Consider the following 19,104-nt stretch of genomic DNA (forward strand, 5'->3'; position numbering starts at 1 on the left):
GAAGCGGGCATAGAGAAGTTACGAAATTTGCACAAGGTTACCCAGCTACAAAGTGTTGGCGCTGAGATCAGAATTTAGACAACTTGACCATGGAGTCCCCATCCCTAATAGTTCTACTCTGTATTGCATATGCATACAGCTCTTTCCGAGACCGAGGTTATTAGAGGCATATCAACCTTTCTGGGGGGGAGAAGGGGACTTTCCCACCCAGCACTTAAGAGTGTTTTTCCTTTTTTATGGGGTTTATCTTTAGACGTAAGCATGGAAGTAAGAAATAGAATATTTGAATTGTTTTCAGAAATGTACAACAGTAAAGGAATAACTCCAGCAATAACAGCACTTTACGGACCCTTTACCTGGAACCGAAATAATATCCCCCTCCCCTCATTTTTATTAAAAGCCTTGCTTTATTTGGAAACTCTTAAAATAAGTGGTCATATGATTAAAAAAAGCAGCGGCGCGCCCCCTCCCCGGCGGCCGGGCGCAGCTGTCCGCACCTCCCCCGCGTCCCGCCGCCCGCATTCCAACTCTCTGAGGTCACGGGCCGCCGCCGCCTCCCTGGATCCGCCCGCCCGCCCGACCCAGGGGGAGGGACGCCCGGCCCCCGCCGCTCCGCTGCTCCGGCCGCGCGTCCCGTGCCCGTCCGTTCGTCCGTCCGTCCTCCTGCCACCCCGGCCCCCGCCCGGTTCCTTTGTGCGGCGCTCCCGGCCGGCTGGTCCCACCTCCAGGCCTTTCCTGTCACCGCCGCCGCCGGACTCTGCCCAGGGGAATGGTCTGCGGGCCGAGGTTTTGGAGACAGGAAGTGAGGCGCGCGAGCCCCATGAGCGCGCCGCGGCGCGGGCTGGCGTGCGGGTGCGGCTGTAGCTGCCGCGCGACGGGACCCCGGGAGGCGGGCCGCTGAGCGGGGCGCGCGGCCCCGAGGATGCGGGAGCGGGAGCAGGTGAGGGCGCGGGACCCCAGCCGGCGGGCGGGCTCTGGGGCCGAGCGGTGGGGTGTGTCCGCCAGCGGGGACCCCGGAGCGCGTCGGCCAGCCCCGGTGTCCCGGAGGATGGGTCCTGGCTTCCAGACCCGTGGCAGGAGCGTTAACAAAGAGAAAAGTCTTCCCTTTCGTGGTTCTCCGTGATCTAGTTGAGTCATTTCTAAAGGGGGTCTTGAACTTCTATTCTGAACTCCTTGGCTGATTGTTGCGGCTTGATCTGGATCTGGGTTTTAACAGTTTTAGGCATATTTGTGCCTCTCGGAATATTAAATGCGAAATTTGCCAGATAACTTTGGCGAGAAGGCGAGTAGGGAAGGATTGTTTGGTGATGACTTGTTTTTGGAGTAAAGAGTGTTTACTCTGGAAAAAAGAATTCTTGGGTCTGCAAATTCCGACTTGTGACTTCTGCAAATCCTGATTAGATTGGCCCCTCTTGGCATGCACGTCTTTTCTTTTTTGCTGAGAAAGCCTTATAATAATAGCGTAAACTCGCAAACACATTCAAAACACTCCGTGTACTGACAACCACTGTATACCTAATTAGTTGCTGAGTTGTTTTTTTTTAACTTTGGAATATGACAGTAATTTTACTCTGATAATAGTTGTCTGTTTTGTTTCTAGGGTATTTTATTCTCGAGTATCTACGCATTTTGTCTATGAGAAATATGTTTGATTTAATGCTATAGATCTATATGTTACTCTAAAGATGTCATATACTCTCTGATTATTTTAAAATATCATTGACAAAATTACATGTGGGGAGGATCTTGGCAGCAAGGGGGGAAACGACAGGATTCAGAGTTACAGTGTATTTGAGAAACTTTTGAAAGGGGATGTGAAAACATTAAAAATGAATTCACAGATAGACTGCCTTTTGAAAAGTGGAACAGAATTTAACATGTATCTCTTATTACATAACAGTGGTTTTGTAGAGAAAGTACTAGTTTTCCTTCAGAAGTGAATTATGAATTATCTGTTTAGTAGATAAGTTATAATTTCAATTCTTTCAAATTATTGCATATTATTTTACACCTGAAACATAACCCCCAAAAAGCAACTTATATTTCTACTCCATTTGAACATGAATAACTTTGACATGATTTGCTAGTGAAAACTATACATAACTGAAAATTAAAAGGTGTAAATCATTGATAATTTTCTAAATTATTAAACAGTGTTATTTTAACACGGTAAGTTTTAAATAAATAAGCAAAACGCAAGCTATTCTTGTGGATAGATATTGGGGGAAAATGCACCCTGACATCCACATTCACACCCACATTCATCCTTCAACTTTTTCTATTATCAAATCTACCAAAATAAAGAGAAAACATTGGCCTTTCTTTATCGCTGATGCTGTAAAACATTTCAGATCTCAGGAGCAACTGAAAGTTTTACTCTGCATTTGCTTAATCAGAGCTTAAGTTAATAATTAAGTTATATAGTATAATACCTACTGCCTTCAAGGCATAGGTCTACCTTTGTAATTAAGAGTCTACCATATTTGAACACTCAATACAAATATTCATCTTTCCTCTGCATATATGCAATATCTTGTCTCTAAATCACACTACTTAATCTGTCCCGTTTTTTGTTACCATAGTTCATATATAAAATTGAAATCCACCACCTCATGTCATAAAAGGTATTTATGTAGTATACGTGGTGTGGTATGTTATATACATATAATCTTTTAACTTTTGTATTATACAAACACTGGCTTACCAGGCAATTTTCTAGTCAAAAGCTTATTAAAAGTTCTCATTTCTTGATTTTTTTTTTTCATTTTGCTTCAGCTACTTAGTTTGTACACTGATATGGCAAAGAGCATTGAAAACGGCAGGTGGAGACCATATCTTTTTATACTATTTATATTACCCCCCCTTAGTATGGTGCTTTTACTAATAGAAGGTACTCAACAAAAATGCTGTTTAAAACAGCGCTTTAAGTAGTCCTAGTTTTTTTCCTTTGGCCTTCTTCCTCCAGTCCGGTTTTGTTTTGTTTTGTTTTGTTTTTTACTTTTATTTTTCTGGCTACCTGGGCATAACCAGAACTCAAAGGCAAAAACCAAACAAAAACACAAACAACAAAAGCAAGAACACAGAAACAGAGAAAACAGTGGTGCGGTACTAGAGATACAGCCATGTATATAATTATAGCATGCATGTAATCTCCTTAAGGGCAGCGACGGTTTAGGGTTCGTCTTAGATTTCTCACACTGCCCACTACGCTGCCTTGTAGTCAGAGATGCAATACACTTTTGTGGAATGGAATTACAAAATGTTAACTTTGGCAAAGTCTAGTGAAATAGCTACACGCTACTCTCTAGCTCCGCCATACTCCAGCCCTGCGTGCCCATCACCTCTGAAACCGAGGCGCAGTCAGGAAAGCGGAAAAGAGCAAAGGACTGGGAATGAGGAACCTGGGATCCATTCCCAGCTCAGCCCATCCGAGTGTGAAGCTGAGAAAGCCGCTTCTTTCGAGGCCTGGGTTCTGTATCTCCCAGACGAGAGTATTGGGGGCGAACCCCGCCCAAGTTCAGGGTAGCCAGCCATGGCCGAGCCTCGCTGAACGATTCGTCTTATGGGGCAGCCTCTACTCAGGAAAAAAAACAAAACCCCAAAGGGTGGGAACCGTCCCGGGATTTTGTTGACTTGTTTAGGAGTGAAAAAAAAACCCAGCCGGTGTAAAAACCCCCAGCCGCCGCTCACGCTGTTTGCTCCAGCCCAGGAGTTAGCATCAACAGGTGTGTTTAAAAACGCTGTAAATCACGTATGGGGGTGTGTGTGTGGAGGTGTCCTGAGGCTCCAAACAGGGAACCAAACGGACCCCACCCAGACCCCTCCACCTCCTGTGGGTCTCGAGCTGGGTTCTTTAAACGTTCCCTCCGGGGGCAGCGGAGGCCAGTCCTTCGCTACCGCGTCCGCCCGGAAACGCGGCGGCGGGCAGAGAGTTCCGGGACTTCCGAGGCTGCGCGTTGGCCAGGCAACGCCACCGGCTTTTCGGCGGGGAGGACGCGGGGGGAGTCGGAGCCCGAGTTCGGGTCTCCGGTGTTCCCCCTGCTTCATGGGCTTGCTGAACCCGGTCCTCCCCTTGTTAACCCAGGATGGCGTTTAAGGCTTCGCCCGCCTCGGCTTCTGGATGGCGGCCCTGCTTAGGTGAAGGCCCTCCGCCTCTTCAGGCGTCCCCACCCGCCGAGAAGCCGGGGCCACCCTTTTCAGAATTTCCTTGCTTCTGGTGGTAATCGGATAACAAGCATTTGTAGGGTCTTTATGACTTGTTAATAAATCAATCTATTTGGTGACGTAAATGTTTATAAAGCAGAAACGGCCCTACAAATGCTTGTTAAGCGTGTCACCTCGCTTGAACCTCACAGCTGCCATATGTTACGGGGGATTATTCCTCCCCTTTGGGTTCAGGGTTCATTTGTCTAATGGGGTTTAGACTTTTATGGAGCGCTTTTGGAGGTGTTTTGCAGTTATCTCCCTGAAGGACTAAAGAACCCCGACAGTTGGCGTCTTAGGGAGCCCAAAAGTTAACTAAAGAACAAAACTTGAACGTAGAGCCACACGAATGCCAACTACTAAATTTGGCGGTACGGTGGTGCCAGCCACTAGCTCGTTTAATCCCGAAGGTAGCCGTAGGTGGTGATCACTATTTGTAGGGTTCAACGAGGGGTGGAGTCCGACCCAGGGGCTAAGGCGTCCCGATGATCAACTTCCTCACTGCCTCCCAGATCCTGTTCGTGCCTTCTTTTTCCAGGAGAGAGGGAAAGCTTATTCTTTGGATACAGCTTTCATGATTTTTATTTTTAAAAACTCAAGAGGCGGCGGGGGGGGGGCATAAAAATAAAAACTCCGTCCAGAAGTTGCTATTGCCCCCGTAACTGGTGTTCCTCTTTCCCTCAGCACTGGCGTGGATGCTCCCTTCACCCGGCCTTTGGGGACTCAGTTGCTTTTTGATGGCGGCAGCCTCTGCGGGGTGAGCAGCCCGAGACTGTACGGTACTCCTCCCGTCGGGAGAGGATCGCTTTGTCCCGCCGCCCCCACCACCGTAGTGGTGGCGGTGCTTTTCCCTTTTTAACCTGTCCGCCACACTCGAAGGGACAAGAAGATGCCACTGCCATTTGGATTGAAACTAAAACGCACCCGGCGCTACACGGTGTCCAGCAAGAGCTGCCTGGTTGCCCGGATCCAGCTGCTCAATAACGAGTTTGTGGAGTTCACACTGTCTGTGGAGAGCACTGGCCAGGAGAGCCTGGAAGCTGTGGCCCAAAGACTGGAGCTGCGGGAGGTGAGCCTTCCCCCCCCCCCCCCCCCCCCCCCCCCCGCGCCCCCAAGGCTGCAGGCTTCTCTAGGCTGGCTCTGAGCTTTCTTCCTTCCTAGACGTTCTAATGCATGCTGACTCTGTGTTCTCCAAGTCCGTCCCTGGCGGTGATGTCTGAGTCTGCAAGCCCCTGTCCCTGTGAAGAAGGAATAGATACAGGTCTTTCTTTGGGTCTGCCTCCTAAGATCACTAATAGTGCCTGAGTTTTGAAAGTGCTTCTATTTGTTCCCTTAAAATGTAATCCAAAATCAAATAGTAATGCATTTAGGATTGTCCAAGTTCCTCTTTTTTTCTTTCTTTCTTTTTTTTAAGATTTAATTTATTTGAGAGAGAGAGAGGGAAAACATGAGCAGGGGGGAGAAGCAGGCAGAGGGAGAAGCAGACTCCTGGCTGAGCAGTGAGCCTGATCTCAGGCTTGATCCCAGGACCCTGAGATCATGACCTGAGCTGAAGGCAGACAATTAAGCGACTGAGCCACCCAGGCGTCCCCCAAGTTCCCCTCTTCTAATATCCCAAATGTGTCATCCTGATCTAGGACAGTTTACTGATGTCATTCATTCATTCAACATTCATTGACTATTTGCACAGGCCACCACACCAAGACTGTAAAGACATACTGAGTTTGAATTCTGGTTTCCTCACCAGCTGGTTGTTTAACTTTGGATGAGTTATGTGACTCTCTGGGCGCTAGTTCCCTCATCTGAACCATGGGGATAACAGTGGTGCCTAATGCTCAACAGTGGTTGTGTGATTTAAAGTGCATGTAAAGGGGCACCTGGGTGGCACAGCGGTTAAGCGTCTGCCTTCGGCTCAGGGCTTGATCCCAGCGTTATGGGATTGAGCCCCACATCAGGCTCCTCCGCTATGAGCCTGCTTCTTCCTTTCCCACTCCCCCTGCTTGTGTTCCCTCTCTCGCTGGCTATCTCTATGTCTGTCGAGTAAATAAATAAAAAAATCTTAAAAAAAAAAAATAAAGTGCATGTAAAGCCAACACTTTTTTTTTAACTTTGTCCTTTTTTTTTTTTTAAGATTATGTATTTTTTTTAGTGATCTCTATACCCATTGTGAGGCTTGAACCCACAACCCCAAGATCAAGAGTCACGTGCTCTGACGACTGAGCCAGCTTGGTGCCCCAAAGCCAAAGCTGTAATAACAGTCTGTTATAGTTATCATAGGGAGGTTTGGCCTGGAAAACCCCTAATCTCGTCCGTAGGAAGTTGTAGAGTCCTCAAGGATCCACATGTCTTAAATTTAAAATGCTATGTAAGTCCTGTGAAGAAAAGGGCTCTAATTAAATACAAGACCCTTCCTGTCTTTGGCTGCTTGGTTCTGGGGTAAGAGAAAGATGGAGAAACTGGCTATTCCCTATAAATGCCCAGGTGATCTTCCTAACCAGAAATCCCGTTGTTGTAGTTCATCAAAAGTTAGGAATAGATAAACTGTTTTGATTATTCAATATATTTTTTTTAAAGATTTATTTATTTATTTATTTGACAGAGATAGACAGCCAGCAAGAAAGGGAACACAAGCAGGGGGAGTGGGAGAGGAAGAAGCAGGCTCCCAGCGGAGGAGCCCGATGTGGGACTCGATCCCGGAACGCGGGGATCACGCCCTGAGCCGAAGGCAGACGCCTAACGACTGCGCTACCCAGGCGCCCCTGATTATTCAGTATTAAAAACCTGTTAAGTGCCAAGGACATACGCAGTTGGAGCTCATGCTAGTGTTGACACCAGTAAGAAAAAACAGGCTGTTCCATGCTATCATAGGGAAAGTAGAGGGTGTTATAGACAATAGGGAGAGGCCCCAGATAGTACAGGGTGGACTTGCCAAAGGCTGGAAAAGACTGTTCCAACAAAGGAACTGCAGGCCCAAGACATGAGGCAGGTGATCTACTTGGAGCTTCAGATGGGGAGAGGAAAGGCTGAGAATAGGGCCACATACTGCCAGGTTTTTGTTAAAGGGTTTGGGTTTGTCCTGAAAGTAGTAGGGAAGTTAGTGAAGGATTTTATTTTATTTATTTTATTTTGTTTATTTTTGAGTAATCTCTACACCCAACATGGGGCTTGAACTCATGACCCTGAGGTCAAGAGTCTAATGCTCCTCTGACTGAGCCAACCAGGCACCCCATTAGTGAAGAATTTTAAACAGGGGTTTGGTGTGATTGTTCTTGCGAAGAGAGGGCCTCTGGAGAACGAGTAGAACGGAATAGTCGGAGTGCAGATGGTGGTCACTAGGATCCGGATGGGGATAGAGAGAAGTGGCTGGAATCTGGAGATACTCAGGACCTACCTGCCAAGTGTGGAGAAGGGCTAGCCAGAGGGTCCAGGTTGATAACCCAGGTTTCCAGGAAATGTTGGAGCCTCTAACTGGGAGAGGAAACGTAAAAGGAAGAGCAGGTTTGTGGGGGATAGGGAGAGGTGTGTGGCGAGATCAGTTCTGGAAGTGCACAGTTGGAGATGCCGGTTGGAGATGTTGAGCAGCCAGAATTTGTGAGGGCTTGGAGCTCAGCTGGGGGAAGGATTTGGGAATCGTCAGCCTAGGTCAGTTCATCAAAGCTGGGAGAGGGCATGAGGCTGTCTAGGAGAGAGAAAGAAGACGTAGCAGACCCCTCGGGGTTGAATAGAGGAGGCCGAGCCTTAGGAAGGAGCTGGAATGGAGCACCAAGGAGAAAGTAAACTAGGAGAGCTGGCGGCAATGACTGGCCCTGCTTGCTTGTGTTTATTCCATATTTTTTTGCTTCCATCACCCATTTTTTCCTTTTTTTAAAGAATTTTGGTTCTCTTTTCTTGTCATTTCTTCCTCATGCACCAGGTCTGCATCCAGCCACTACAGAATCAACTTCTTGAGGAACTGTGGTTAATTTCTTTTTGAACCCAAAATACCAGGCCTGGAATGTGCTCAATAAATACAGGCTAATCTGAACCCACAGGCATTGCTTCCCTTCTCTGTTAGTCAAGAAGTCCAGAGAAATCACCATCGCTTGTTCGAGGTTATTGTACTCAGGAATAAGCACCTTCATACAGCTGTGGGTGCCTAATGAGACTGATTTTTAACAAAAGAGTGGAGTGCTTTGAGAGGGAATAGGCGTGACCGCTAGGAAATGTCTTGCCCTTGGACAGACTATCCCAACATTTCCAATACTTAATGACAGTCATGGTTAGGAAGTTAGTCTGTATAGCAGACTCTTTCTTTCAAAGCGCTGGAAGTTCTGCTCTGTAGCATATGAACTGATGGCTTAAGCCCCAGGCCTAATCTGACCAAATGACCGGATGACTGTTCAGAAAGTCTCTGAGTCAGGGCAACACCTGTTCTGACTTTGTGTCCATACGTATGAGATTCATACCAAGAGCTGTTGGTGTGCTGTTATCTTGCATTCTGCTCCCATCAATCAGAATTATCATAGTGTAGAGATTTGGCTGATAAGCTCTGCTACTGCCCAAATTTCAGTTGGGGGAGAAAAAGTCTGTATTGGCTTAATTGAATACTATTTTACTTCTATAACGACAATTATAAAGGCAACACATACCCATTGCAGCACTACCCAGCGGCTTCAACTGTATCCCTAAGTATTTTATTTCTTAAGCTGGTTGTGTGGGTATATGTTTGTTAGTCTTCATATTTTTTTTAATGTCTAAGATATTTTATAATATATTAAGAAACTACAAATGGTAAGGTTAATGTACTTATTTACAATTTAGTTAACCTAGATGAACTTTTTCTTTTCTTTTTTTTTTTTTAAGATTTTATTTATTTGCAAGAAAGAGTGCAAATGAGAGAGCACAAGCTGGGGGAGCAGCAGAGGGAGAGGGGGAAGCAGACCCTCTGCTGAGCAGGTAGCCTGATGCGGGGCTCAATCCCAGGACCCTGAGATCATGACCTGAGCCGAAGGCAGCCGCTTAACCGAATGAGCCACGTAGGTGTCCCTAGATGAACTTTTTCTAAATTCACCATATTTGAGCTGTGAAGAGTGACTTTTAAAAATGCAGGAACACTATCCCCACAGGAAAATATTTCTGTTCATTATAGCAACAGCCTCTCAGAGCTGTTGAAATTCTCTGCATATTATTCATTCTGAGTTTCAGAACATGTTTTCAAGAGAGGTGGTGAAAGCCTTTGTAGAATTTAAGGGGAATTAGAAAACTTTCTCTCTAGTTCGGAAGGTATATGTTATAGAGCTTTGATGGAGGTGGTGAGACAAGAAGGTGTCAGCTGGGCACAGCCACTCCCACGGGGCAGGGTCACCTTGATGGAATCAGCACAGTTTGGAGTGAGGTGGTTCAGCTTAAAAACCTATTGTCAGGGCACCTGGGTGGCTCAGTCATTAAGCGTCTGCCTTCAGCTCAGGTCATGATCCCAATGTTCTGGGATCCAGCCCCTGCATCAGGCTCCCTGCTCGGTGGGAAGCCTGCTTCTCCCTCTGCCTCTGCCCCTCCTCATGCTCTCTCTCTCTTTCTTTGTCAAATAAATAAAAAATCTTAAAAAAACCCACAAAAGCAAAAACCTATTGTCTTTGGGAGTAAGACCTGAGTTACCCCAGCTGACTGAGAAGGATAAATAAAAGCAGGATGCCAGTTTAGTAATTTACAATGAGATATGGAACTACCAAGGGCCCCAAGTATGTGTATTTCCTGGCCAGGCCATGTTCTCCCTGTAGGCAGGCCACATGGGAGCCAGTGCAAACTAGAAGTTCCTTGGTGAGCACGGAACCAATGAAGAACCTTCTCTGTCTTCATAAGGGGAATGGTGCTGCCTCTGGGACCAGACAAGTTCCTTTGAGTCTGAGTTTCCTTTCTGGGCACTGCTTAGGTGGGCCCTTCCTTTATTTGCCTCTTGAGAAGATTCTTTAATAGAGAGGTTAAGACATTTGGAAGTTGAATCAGAAAAACTTGAGTTTGGACCCTGGTGCTGCCATTTATCAGTTATGTGACATGTTAGTTACGTGATCCAGCCCAAGTGATACGCCACATCATCACATAATTCATAAATCAACCGTCCTGTCCACTTTATGCACGTCTCTCCTTCATTCATGACAGTTCACATAGATGAAGATTTTTTATTTGCAAAAAGACAACATGAGACTGAAAAAGGAACTTTAAAAAGTGATTTCGTCCAATTACATTTGGAATTGGAATTTTTCAAGTCTAGTTTTTCATCTGTGGGTTGGGGATAACAGTAATAGTAGTATCTACCTGATGGTGGCTGTGAGGATTCAGTATTAGAGGAAAAACATTTAGCAGAGGACTTGGTATGTGAGAAACTCTCAGCAATTACTGTTGTAGTTCGTGACTCCCATTTCCATGTTGTGGTAACTGACCAACTTCTCCTCAGATTAATTCTTTTGTAAATATCTTGTATTCTGTTACTAAATGGAAAAAGCAGTGTTTATTCATAAAATGTTCTTACAGTTTTTAAAACAAGTATAGTGGCCACTGATAATCACAATTTTACATTACTAAACTGTTAAAATTTTAGTGTACCATTGTAATTTAGCAGTTATAGTTGAACCTCTTTTTCATGCCACTTGAAATTAATTTGTACGGTGTCACTGCCTCGTTGCCCTCCCCCTCAAAAACAACAGAACTTTAGTAGGTTTTTACTTCTCTATTAGCCTATTTCTTCGAACCTCTTGCTGTCTGTCACCCTACGATTAAAAACAAACAAAAAAATTTTTATGAAATTTTGGATTAAGGTTTATTTTTTTCTTTAGGGTATGTCCTTCTCAAGGATTATTTTTATTTTTATTTTTTAATTTAAAATTTTTTTTTAAGTAGACTCCATGCCCAGGGTGGAGACCAATGCGTGGCTTAAACTCACAACCCTAAGATCAAGACCTGAGCTGAGATCAAGAGTCCGACACTTAACCATTGAGTGCCCCTAAGCATTCTTTTTAAGTCTTTTATTACATTTGATAATCATATTTTTATCATGTTGTCATGGGTTTTAATTAGGTTCATTGCAAATCATTATTTCTTGTACAGGGTACCTTCCTTTATCATAAAGTCTTTATTCACCTTAATTCACATGTGGTTGGTGTTTGTTTGTTTTTTTTTTTAAGATTTTAAATGTCCAGTTAGGAAATGGAACTGAAAACACCGTGGAAGCTTTTTTTTTTTTTTTTTTTTTTTTAATCTCTGTGACCAACATGGGGCTCAAACTGAGGACCTGAGATCAAGAGTCACATACCCTAGGGATTGAACTAGCCAGGTGCCCCAACCCTGGAGGCCTTTAAAAAAAACAACAACCCATGAACTTTTATTTATTAGGTAATCCCTACCCCCAATGTGGGACTTGAACTCATGACCTTTTTGATCAAGAGTCACATGCTCTACCAACTGAGCCAGCCAGGAACCCCTTCTGGAATTCTTTTGAAGATGACTTTTTCATGTTTTTGCTGTGGTACATTTAGTATTAGTTTTATAACACTCGGCTATTTCTGAGTGTTTTGTGTGTGTATAGGGGAAGGGGGATCCTTACTGGCTACATATATGGTGTACATACATGAGTACAGTTTTAAAGTTGAGATCAGTACTAAGCCATCGGATGAAAAATCGAGCAAAATTTAGAAGTTCTTCCTGTGGCCTCTCATTTTAAGATTATAATTAGGCTTTGATATTTGGTGGCTCTGTGGTGGTTTATCACAGATCTTCAAAAAAAACTTTTTAATTGTATTTGAAGTGTATCACACATGTGTCAAGTTTTTGTTCTTTAGAATGTAAACTTTATCAGAGTAGGACTATTATGTCACCTGTGTCTGTAATAGTGCCTTGTACCTTACAGTACATTGTTGCTGAATAAATGTCTACTTAGTTTAAAAATTAAGGTTCTCGTTCTGAATTTACATTGATAAGCATAGGCAATGGCTCAGTTAAGTCAGCCTTTATTTGCTCTATGATTTTATTTCCTGGAGAGAGTTGAACATTTACAAAGCTTGGAACATAGGTAGAAAAGTACCTTTTTCTTGAGATTTTTTTTTTTAAAGATTTTATTTATTTATTTGACAGAGAAAGATAGCCAGCGAGAGAGGGAACACAAGCAGGGGGAGTGGGAGAGGAAGAAGCAGGCTCCTAACAGAGGAGCCTGATGTGGGGCTCGATCCCAGAATGCTGAGATCACACCCTGAGCCGAAGGCAGACGCTTAAGGACTGCGCCACCCAGGCGCCCCTTTTTCTTGAGATTTTTGTTTTTCACTTTGTGGCTTCTTCTGAAACACTTAGAAAATGATCAGGTTTTAGGGACTCCCTGAGTTAAAATTGCTTTATCAAGGACATGTCAACTTCTTTTGAACAGATTGTTCCCATAATGTTTTCTGGCTGACAGGGGAACTTTTTGGCTAAGGGATTTGTTGGTATAGAGAGGGATCAAGCCTATAAGGCAAACCATTACTCTCAAGCACAACTTTAGAAAGTGTTCTTGGCCATCAGAGTGTTTTATTTTAAATTAGTGTCTTAGGTATTCCAAATATCCACTGACCTTATCTTGACTGTTATCTGAGTAGACCTCAAGAATTTCATGCGTATTTCCTTCTGCACTAGCTGTTTTCAGTTGGACTCTAAAAATAACTGAAATATGTGTAAGGTAAAAAAGTATAATACCTACAAACTTTTCAACCCTTTGGGGTGAATATTTATTTATTCAGGCATGTAGGTTATAAATCAGATAAAATTGATATATAGACAAGTATCAGTAAATATCATTGGTTAGATCTATTGGACCATCTGAAGCAAATGTAAATTTTAGATTGGCCTCTCCACCTAGATAAAGAAAGCTTTCCAAAGTCCAAAACTGATTAAAATGAGCAAGGATTTTCCTTGATTTTTAGGTTTTCAGTTAGTTGTTTTTTTTTTTTAAGATTTATTTATTTTAGAACGTGAGGAGGGGGAGAAGGGCAGTGGGAGAAAGAGAATCTCAAGCAGACTCCCCACTGAGTGTGGAGCCCAACACATGGGCTCAATCTCATGACCCTGAGATCATGACCCAGGCGAAATCAAGAGCCTGTTGCTTAACAGACTGAGCCACTCAGGTGCCCCAGATTTTCTGTTACTTTTTTCATTTGGTCTAGATAATTAAGAACTAGCCATATAGGGATGCTGGCTGGCTCATTTAGAAGAGCATGTGACTCTTGATTTTGGGGTCATGGGTTTGAGACCCATATTGGGTATAGAGATTACTAAAAAAATAAAGTTAAAAAAAACTCCTAGCTATGTAAATAAGTAGAGGACTTATAAATACAAACATGTAAATGTTATGCATTTTAACATAAGTAACATCACACAAGTTATTACAGAATTTGGAAACCTGTTTACTTAAAGAAATGGAGTATTATTCAACTATCACTTAATTTCTAATAAATTTAAGAGCCAATAGTCTGAGATGTTTTCTCCCAGTATTGGATTTTTCACTTCAGAGACGTTAGGGAGGTCCTTGCGTCTCTCTCACCAACAATCTGCCACAGTCGTGCAGTCTCATTGCCATATGTAATTAAGCATGAATTTACTCATGTGCGGAGGTTTGTGAGTTAAGTCACAAAATGGTGAACACAGGGAACTGATGGTGGGGTTCTCACTAAGTTCTGTCATTGCCTTTGATGTATAAAGTTTCAGATTGCATTCCTTACAATGCTAGAAGTTTTAGTGGCTTTCTGCTGCCCTCCTTCTGGGTGGATGAACATTATTGTGCTGGAAGCTTAATATGCCTTATCGCATTTAATCCTCACATGGAATTAGGCCTTACTTTCCCATTTTAAAATGTGGAAACAGAAGTTCTGAAAAATTGGGTGATTTTCTCCACTAATCTGGGTGAACACACAGCTAATAAGCAGAAGAGTCAGAATTTGAGTTTGTATCTGTCAGACTAATGCTTGAACTTTGACTTTCAAAGTTATAGGGGTCATAGACCCCTTTAGAATCTGATGAAAATGCAGGATTTTGCATAAAATTTCAGGTGGTTCCTGGATACCCCCTCTGCCAATTCATTTATGAGCCAGGATGTGGGCCTCGAAGCTTCTTACAGATGAGGCAATCTTTCCCCTGCTCTCAGCTTAACAGGACCTTTCTTCCCTGATCTTTCTCCAGATGAAGGTGCTGGTAGAATAGAATATTTGTGAACAATTCAAGACCTTCATATTTTTGGGAGAATAATTTCCTCTTAAGTATACCTGTACCCACAAATGTACCCACAAATGTCCTTTTTGAATGGTCTTTATCTTCAGATCTGTACTCACAAATGTCCTTTTTGAATGGTCTTTATCTTCAGATCTCAGGAAAGGACATTTGAGGTATTCATTTCCTCATTGGGACATCTTACTCTTTTTTCTTTTCTTTTTTTTTTTTTTTTAAGATTTTATTTTTAGGTAATCTCTACACCAACATGGGGCTTGAACTTACAACCCCAAGATCAAGAGTTGCATGGTCTACCAACTGAGTCAGCCAGGCGCTCCAGTGACATCTTACTCTTGAGGGAAAAGCTCCTTTCAAGGAGGAAAGGGAGGAGGTTGTGAGTGGGAATTCCTTTATTATTACCTCTGATGGTAGATCCACACCAGTCTTCCTTACCAGACAGCACCTCTGTGCCCACCTAAGCAATAGGCATGTGACAATTTTTCAATGAACAAATGGATGACTCATACTTATATTTATGCATTAACCAAATTCACTGGCCAGTTGTTGAGCCCTATATTTCATTCTTCTTGTCAGAAACACATCCTGCATTGTGGGTTTTTTTTTTTCCCTATAAATAAGCCCTTTGCTCATATCACTTTTTTTTTTTTTTAAGTAGCTCCACACCCAGTGTGGAGCCCAACTGGGGGCTTGAACTCCCGACCCTGAGATAAAGACCTGAGCTGAGGTCAATAGTCAGACGCTTAACTGACTGAGCCACCCAGGCGCTCCTCATATCACTTTCTTAGCTGTATGCTGGTTTAGCAAATATTTTCCTGTTTGGTTCTCCACAGTTGGTTCATAAATAAATGTCACATTTATTTGTAATGAATGGACAGACTATCCAGAGGCAACTTAAATTCTCAAGACTTAGCTTAAGATGCTAATTTCACTAGAAGAAACTAATCCTATATGAGAAGTAGCAACATGTATTAGGAGTAATTTTTCCGTGCAGGGTTTGTGTACCTTTCTGTAGTAGGTTGCCCAAATGAGATCACTAAAAGGTATACAGGGTTGAGATTTATAAATAGGACAGCGTAATTATGTTATTTTGAATGAGCTTTAACTGAACAACCTAAGAAAGTGTACAAGTGATTTCATGCTGGCTGGTAGCAGCTCATTTTCTTTGTGAATATAAAAGCAAGTTGCCTTTGTTCAGTTGTGTTACAATTGTGTAGCTGGCTCAAACTTTGACTTGACAAATTCGTTTTGTTGTCAAGTGAATTTTCAGCCAATTGAACTTTGTACCATTAGATTCAACTGTAGTTGGCAAAGTGAGGTTTTGTGGGCAACAAGGTGGAGTTTTCGTGCCAGATGATCTTGGGTTCAAATCCCTGTACATTACGTATGTGAACCAAGAAAATCAACTTAACTTCTCTAGATTTTGTTTTTTCCATGTGCGAGATGGTAGCACATCATAGGAAGAATGAGAGCTGTTTACTGGGTACTGACTAGATGCCAGGCACTGTACTAGATGCCTTACCTATGTTTACTTTATCCCCGAGTGTAATGGACTTCCTTCCTTCTCCCACCATCTCAGTGATGGAGTAGACCAAAGATGGACAGCGTCCAGACCAAGGGGAGGTCCTGATGCAGGACACTTGTTAACTGGCAACTCTGCTTTTTAATGAAGAGTTATTTTTCTTTAGTCATTTCCATTGTACTTTTCATCATATAAATTCGCATTAGTCAAAATAATTTACTGAGGAAAAAATGGATTGGAGAAATATGACTTGAGGTGTTGCTATCGGCCAATTTAAGTCAGAGCTACCCCTTTGAGAGTTAAGATATCCATTATAATATCCTTTCTCTTCCTCCCAGAGTTTAGTGTGAATTATCTAGAAAATAACCTTAATTCTCATTCACCCCTATTTTGCACTTACAGATAATATTTTGACAAGTACATATTTGACTTGTCTTTAATTTTATGACTGGTACCTGTTTTGAAGTCAAATTTATGTTTGAATGGCAACATAAGGAAAAAAACACATACATTCTATATTACAGTATGTAACATAAAGAAAAATGAATCCTGTTTAATAATGAAAATGACATCTAAAATTATACAATATTTTTATACAAATATAAGTCACCCACTACTAGAATGCAGACTTCACTGTATACTACTCTAGTCTCAGTCCCTGGCTGGGGCAGCTAGCAGTGACAGCCCCCAACTAGAATTCAGGTCTTCTACTCCCAGTTTAGCATTTTTCCCTCAACACCACACTGCTTTTCCATTGAGCCATTGTCATTTTCCTAAAGAAAAGCAGTCTGTGTTGGTATGTTCTTTCTTTCTTTCTTTCTTTCTTTCTTTCTTTCTTTCTTTCTTTTTCTTTCTTTCCTTCCTTCCTTCCTTCCTTCCTTCCTTCCTTCCTTCTTCTTCTTCTTTCTTTCTTTCAAAGATTTTATTTATTTATTTGAGAGAGAGTGAGAGAGCACAAGCAGGGGGAGTGGCAGAGGGAACGACAGAGAGGGAGGGAGAAGCAGATGCAGGACTCGATCCCAGAACTACAGGATCATGACCTGAGCTGAAGGCCAACGCCTAACCAACTGAGCCACCCAGGCTCCCTAAGTGTTGGTATTTTCTAATAATTTATTTTAAAAGGAAATACTAATTTATTTAAAAATTTTTAAAAATTATTTCTAATAATTTATTTTAAAAGGAAAGAAAGAAAAAAAAAACAGGAAAAGTTACCAAAAACAAAACCTGATTAGTGAAGGAAATAGTTAAGTATAGAATTTCCTATACTAAAGATGTAATATGAAATTTTATACTGTTTAGGGGGCCTTGAGAACTGTGATAATAGGAGCTAATATTACTTGAGCACTTATTTAGTGTGAGACACTTTTTAAGTGCTTTGAATATTTTTGCTTATTTTGGTCCTCAACAATCCTTTGAGGGAGGCACTATTACACTCCTCTCCACTTTACAGATGGGTAACACCAGGTGCTAAGTGACTTTGCTCATGCTTCCAGAGCAGAAGCCACAACTGGAGTAGTTCCGGCTCCTCTTGGATCAGCAGCTTTCTTCCCAGTATGTAACCGTGGGCAAGCAACAGGTGGCCTGCCATGGAGTTCGTGCCTTTAAGGACAGCTTGGCACAGTGCAGCCCCTCAAATCTGATAGAGATTGTTTTAAGTACTCTTGAGATATTTGTTATCGTTTATTTTAATTACTACAATTTATTATTTTGCTTAAAATATGTTTTTGAAGTTACATCAGGCACAGAAAGATAAGCGCGAACAAACATAAATCATAATTAGGCCAGCAAGACACCGTGGGGAATGCCTGAAATGCTGAGGGCAGGGCTGTTTGATAGGGGGCCTTCCGTGGCCCTGTTCCCTGGCAGAGCTGGAAGTATCAGGCTGATGAAAATGGACCCCAGGGGAATTCTCTGCTGAGAGATTTTCCAAAGCAATAGCTGGTTGCACTGCTGTTGTTTGAACTTGGGGGCTTCTCGAATCTGAATCTGCATCCAAACAAGAAGAAATGGTAGACCCGGTGGGCCCATTGCCGGGCTTGCTGCATTTCCTGCTGGGGCCGAATCTCTGTGATTTAGCCACTGTGCATGCAGGTGTGTTTCCACCTGTTCACAGCATTTCACACCACCCAAGCGTTTCCACTCTTATTTCTGAATTACAAGCATGAGGACAGGGCCACTGTAAATTGTTACTCCATTTTAATTCCTCTTCTGCAGGTCATGATTATCTTTATTGTCTGTTTTTCCATTGAGACTTTTTTATTTCTTGAATATAGAATAATTGGATAGGGGATAATGAATAGAGGATAACTCCTATTATCCTTAATAGCACCTACACATTTATAGCCAGATCATTCTCTTCTACTTTTAAATATAACAGAAGTATCTTATTTTATGCATATTTAAATAGCACTTCTTAGAATAAAATGTAACTGGCATTATGGTACTTAAACAGTTTAAAAATATTGAGTGTATATTGCTGAGTTATGCACCCTTACTTAGGTACCCCTCTGTGCCTTGGTCCTCAATGAAGAACATAGTTTAAAAGCAAATCCATTAAACCCTTTAATGTAGCCTTTGTTAAGAGGAGCCTATTAATAAAAAAGGGAAAAGTCATTTTCTGTATTAAGAAAGGAAACAGTTTTGTTCTTTTCTTGGAGCATTTGTGTATACGGAAAAAGTATTTGCTTTAACTAGAAAATCACCTTGTAAAATATGTGGACAAAACAATTATTTCATGTATGATGAAAGCATGAGTTTTGAACTTTGATTAATGAAGAAAACAAGTATAGTTTTTAAGAAGTCTGAGAGTTTATTCATGTGTATCTGTTTAGGATTTTAACCACAAGAGCAATTTTCTTGATTTTATGATCTTCAGATCTTTCATGGTAATACTAATTTAAGAACAGTGGAACTGTTGTATTTTTAATTTTTTTTAGGGTAGTGGAAAATAGTTGGGTAATATTCTTTCAGGCAAGAGAAATTAACATTGACTTGATTCTTCGTTAAAATGTATTTAGGCCCATATTCATTTATAGTTCTAAAATCGAATTCCCTTTATCTCTCCGTGGTTCCCCTCTCCCCACATCACAACTGTATCTAGGTAACAGGGTACAACAATAATTTCAACCTGATGGAAGTGAACATTAGAAAAATAAGCAGCT

The 19,104-nt window shown here is 42.2% G+C and overlaps 1 protein-coding gene across 3 annotated transcripts in view; it reads left to right on the forward strand.

Annotated features, from left to right (window-relative positions):
• Window positions 1-586: 586 nt before the first annotated feature.
• The window catches only part of PTPN21 (protein tyrosine phosphatase non-receptor type 21), a 73,372-nt gene continuing 54,854 nt past the window's right edge, over window positions 587-19,104 (forward strand). The window contains exons 1-2 of one of the 3 annotated variants that reach the window (XM_026515493.4): window positions 587-940; window positions 4,888-5,272. In XM_026515493.4, the coding sequence (XP_026371278.1) occupies window positions 5,093-5,272 (180 nt within the window). In that variant the 5' untranslated portion in view covers window positions 587-940; window positions 4,888-5,092. Of the gene's footprint in view, window positions 941-2,709; window positions 3,726-3,746; window positions 4,138-4,887; window positions 5,273-19,104 lie in introns of those variants that run through there. The other 2 variants (XM_044389996.3, XM_044389997.3) reach the window with 2 other exon arrangements.

The sequence above is a fragment of the Ursus arctos genome, unplaced genomic scaffold (assembly GCF_023065955.2).
Source record: "Ursus arctos isolate Adak ecotype North America unplaced genomic scaffold, UrsArc2.0 scaffold_25, whole genome shotgun sequence".
Classification (NCBI taxonomy): Eukaryota; Metazoa; Chordata; class Mammalia; order Carnivora; family Ursidae; genus Ursus; species Ursus arctos.